This window comes from Adiantum capillus-veneris, chromosome 27, assembly GCF_014529385.1.
Source record: "Adiantum capillus-veneris isolate H3 chromosome 27, ASM1452938v2, whole genome shotgun sequence".
NCBI lineage: Eukaryota > Viridiplantae > Streptophyta > Polypodiopsida > Polypodiales > Pteridaceae > Adiantum > Adiantum capillus-veneris.
The window spans coordinates 26316213-26320374 of NC_140957.1; the positions used below are offsets into that span (position 1 = coordinate 26316213).

The 4162-nt window shown below is 42.6% G+C and overlaps 1 protein-coding gene and 1 pseudogene across 1 annotated transcript; both read left to right on the forward strand.

Moving 5' to 3' along the window:
- Nucleotides 1-632: 632 nt before the first annotated feature.
- Nucleotides 633-1160, forward strand: LOC147421670 (uncharacterized). Its single transcript, XM_086502959.1, has one exon. The coding sequence runs from the start codon at nucleotides 633-635 to the stop codon at nucleotides 1158-1160; it is 528 nt and encodes a 175-aa protein (XP_086359085.1).
- A 1505-nt stretch (nucleotides 1161-2665) lies between these two features.
- Nucleotides 2666-3911, forward strand: LOC147421671 (uncharacterized; annotated as a pseudogene).
- Nucleotides 3912-4162: the final 251 nt, after the last annotated feature.

The following is a 4162-nucleotide window of genomic DNA, read 5'->3' on the forward strand; positions in this document are numbered from 1 at the left end:
GAAGAAATCAAATATTTATCAAGGTGGCTTTTGGATTATGGCTTTGTACTGACTAAAAGATCAAGGCATTCTCTCTTTGCTGGTATGTTAGCTTTCTTTTGAAGTCAATAATTCCTCTTCCTTCAAATGTGTTTCATTGAAGGTGATCTGATTGTAAGATAGCATGCATCTTTAATAAGAAGCATTTTCTTTTTGTGAGTATGAGTACAAATTTCTATAGTTATGGCCACAGAAAAGATTGATAAGAAAAAGAAGCAAGTAGATCTCTCAAGCTTTTACAAAGCTGTGGAAGATAGAACCAAAAGAAAGCAGAGGGAACTACCAAAACAACGAGACCAAGTGCTAGAGCAGATCTTTGGAGATGGGCCAAAGATAGACATAGAAGACGATGAAGAAGTCCGTCCAAAAGTGCAAGATTCCAATAGCTTGGAACCATCTTCTAAGTCTAAGAAGCAAAGAAGATGGAGACCAGCTTGGAAACTTGAGCACCCTTGGGCTTATCCAGTGGTTGTTGAAGGGATGTTGAGAATTAAATGTGAGTGATGTGTTTATTTAAAGTACAAGAACCCTTTTGCAAAAAAAGGGTCTGTCACATTCCAACTTCCCAGCTTTGACGGAGCATAGGGAATCGGATGAGCATAAGGAAGCCGTCTTCGAGTGGGGAGAATAAGGAAAAGCGGATTTGCATCCCGCTCCTTGATTATCTGGCCACCTTTGAAGACAAGGAGAAAGTACGTGTCATCACAGTTATGTGGCAAGCGTACTTTGTGGTGAAGTGTGCTGGTCCAATGGAGCTCTTTGAGAAGCTTTGCTTTCATCAGATTGAGCAAGGCCTTCCAAATAGGCCACACCATTCAAATTATGGAACTTACATTAATAGAGCTACTGGTATGGAGTTTGTGCAAGCAATGAGGGATGTTCTTTGGAATGCTCTATGTAGAGAAATCCACGCAAGTCCCTGGTATTCCATAATGGTTGATGATAGTACTAATCGGGGCAAAGAGGGGCACCTGATTGTCTATGTTAGCTATCTTAAAGAGGGAGGGAAGGGGGACAATCATGTCACTTTTGTGAAACTCATAAGAACTGACGATGGAGGAGCAGAAGCCAAGTATGATGCTTGTCACCACTGTGTGACTACTATCTATCCTTTTTGTTGATTTCTTTCTTATTATCTATTTACTTTCACTTTTTGGAAACACCCCTCGGGAAATCTAATTGCCCTGCATTGCATAGCTAGTGTGGAACTGTCCAGAGGGAGTCCAGGCTTGAGGGCAAGAGAGCACTAAGGTTGGACAAGGACTATGGTTAGCCAAAGTGGGGTCATTGACTAGCCAAAGCGAATCCTTTGCTACAGAGGCTATACTTCAGTTCTGGGTGTGGCCGCAGTGTACAAAGAGGGTCGGATGATCTAGAAAGATACAATGGCAGCATCTCCTAAAATTTAGGGAACTGCTATTTTGGGACCTAAAAATGTGTTTGCGTCATTACCTCCGGAATGACAAGGGAACATTTTCTTACTCTGCAGTACGTGAAGTCAACTGGGCAACCGGTTGGGAGATTTTTAGGCGGCAATCCCGAAACGGGAAAATGCTTATAAATGTGCCAAGTGGCACCTTCTGGTGCACTTTCCTCATGCAAGAGAAGGGGGCGCTGATTTTAGAGAGAGAAGGGCTCATTTTCAGATTCTGTCACAGGTTAAGAGCTGTGGAGTGCTTGCTTTCCCTCCTATGTACAGTGCGGTGCCACGAGTGATGCCCTGCACGCTACGCACTGCCCTCTCTCTCCCTATGGCAGTATGTTATGCCCCACTAGTGGGCTTTTCATTTGACCAATGTACAGTTGTGTGGCTTCATGCGCGATTGCCAAGGCAAGAGCCTCTTGCACAGGTACTGGATTAGCTAGCGGCTAATCCCCCGCAGGTACAGGTGATTCGGAGAGGTTTCACGCTCGAAATCTCGTCCGATTCAAAGGGCAAGTAGCCCTACATGTGCGGGAGCTCGAGGACTTGCTACGGATGCGACCGGCACGGGAAACGGAGCTCGAAACAGTAAATTACAGCTTGCTGTGTATTTTTGCAGGTTTAGGGTTTTGGCCCTGAACGGACCCTAATACCCCCAGGAGGTTCGGGGACACAAGGGGACCGTTGTACAGGTGATCTGGCGCATTTTCGGGACTAAAAACAGAGAATTCAACGTGTTGCAGATTCTCTCCAGGTTTTGCAAAGTGCCCGTATGCGTCGAGAAAGTCATTCAATGCGTGGGAATACTGACTGTGAAGTGTCCTAGTACAGTTATGCTGCCGAAATCAGGCCGGAACAGTGGAAATTCAGCCGAGTTTGTGCGGGGCAGCTTGTAGGGAACCACAGCGTTTATTCCCTCTTTTGAACAATAAAGAAATACCGAAAGGGGCGCCTAAGTTAGGGGCCAATCTGGTGTCGGTCTACTCATATAGGAGCAATCTAGCAGCCTGTATCCCTCTCCCCTTTGTTGTGTCTTGAAAGTACAGGTAAAGTGGACGACAAATTAAATGGGTGAAAGTTAAATCAAGGTTTAAAGTAAAGTGTACCGCCCTTTTTGGATTGAACAGGCCGGTTTCAATGCTCTCCTTAAGTTGCTAAAGGAGATGGGATTGGCTTTGCAAAAGCTTGTATCACTTGCTAGTGATGGATGCTCACAGAGGTGGCCTTATTGCGAGGCTAAGAGCTGATGTTCCCCATCTTCTTCTTGTGCATTTTCTTGCTCATCGTGAAAATCTTGCAGCAAGTCAAGCTGTAGATTATTTTCCAGAACTTGTACACCTTGACAAGCTAAGTAGAAGTATTTACACTTGGCTTCATGCATCAAGGAAGAGGATGGATGATTTTAAGCTCATTGAGGGAGCATTAAATTTGCGAGAGTTAGCCATGTTGCATATCCACTCTGTGAGATGGCTATCACGTGGACAAGTGATGGAACGCATGGTGAAGGTTATGCATGCATTGCTTATGGCATTTGGAAAAGACAAGCCAAGAATTTATGATGAACTCACAATTTATGCAAATCAATTCTGTATACATTTGCTGGCAGATGTATATTTAGAATTGAATATTTTGAGTTATCAGTTCTAGTCAGATCTTGTGGATGTTGCTAACATTTCAGGATTTGCTGATGTGGCACTTCAAAACTTGAAGAAGAAGTTCTTGCGAGATTCGACTAATTGTGGAACAAGATATCTGAAGCAATTTGTTGAGCAAACAAAGGGTGGTGAGATCACTTTTATTGATGCAGGTGGCGATGTGAATGTTCACAAATTAACATATGACAAAATTGAGGGAAGTAGCAAAGGTGGTGCTTTTCAAGATTGCATGCATTTGGGTAAAGAGTTAGTCATCAAAATTGTAGAGAATTTGATGACAAGGATGCAAGAAGACATGCCAATTTTTTATGCTTGCAAGCTTTTCAGCCCAAAGCATTATCCAAGCAAAGCACTAATGCTTGAAGATTGTAGCAAGAAATGGTTGTTGAAGATACTTAAGCAATATGGAAAATTGATAGATGTTGCAGAAAGATGCATGGGAGAGCTTGACTCGTTTACAACAGTAATGTCTACTAACTTTAAATACAAAGGCTTCCGTGAAGGGTGGGAAGCATGCAAAGCGGACATCACTATGCATGACTCATTTCCAAACTTGATGAGGCTTTGGCAAATTCTCTCTATAGTTCCTGTGAATACGGCCCCGGCTGAACGAGGATTCTCTCTTCAAAATTGCATCAAATCAGCCCATAGAACAAGCATGAGTACGACAACCCTCGAAAATTACATGTTCATTCGATTGAATGGACCCTCAACCACTTTCTGACGTGCCTTGGGATGAGGTTTTCTCTTTATGGAGCAATAATAAAAAAAGATCAATCAATGTCTCTGCATAGATGGCTGCCATGCTATGTTTTGAGTGATATTGTTATCGATGAAGCTCTTAGAATCCCTCATAAAAGTTTTGAGATTTTGCATTATTCTATGTTGGAAACTTGTATGAAGTCTTTTGTATTTATGCCTACCTTATGAGATGAAAAAATTGAACTCCAGCAAGTGGTTCGATTTGCCATGTAAGTTTTGGCTTTCAATGATGACATCTTAAAGAGTACCTATTTGTATGCTTTACACTATGTTTCATTGTTAT

Coding starts and splice junctions, on each gene's coding strand:
- LOC147421670 (XM_086502959.1), top strand. CDS start 633: ATGAGCATAAGGAAGCCGTCTTCGAGTGGGGAGAATAAGGAAAAGCGG.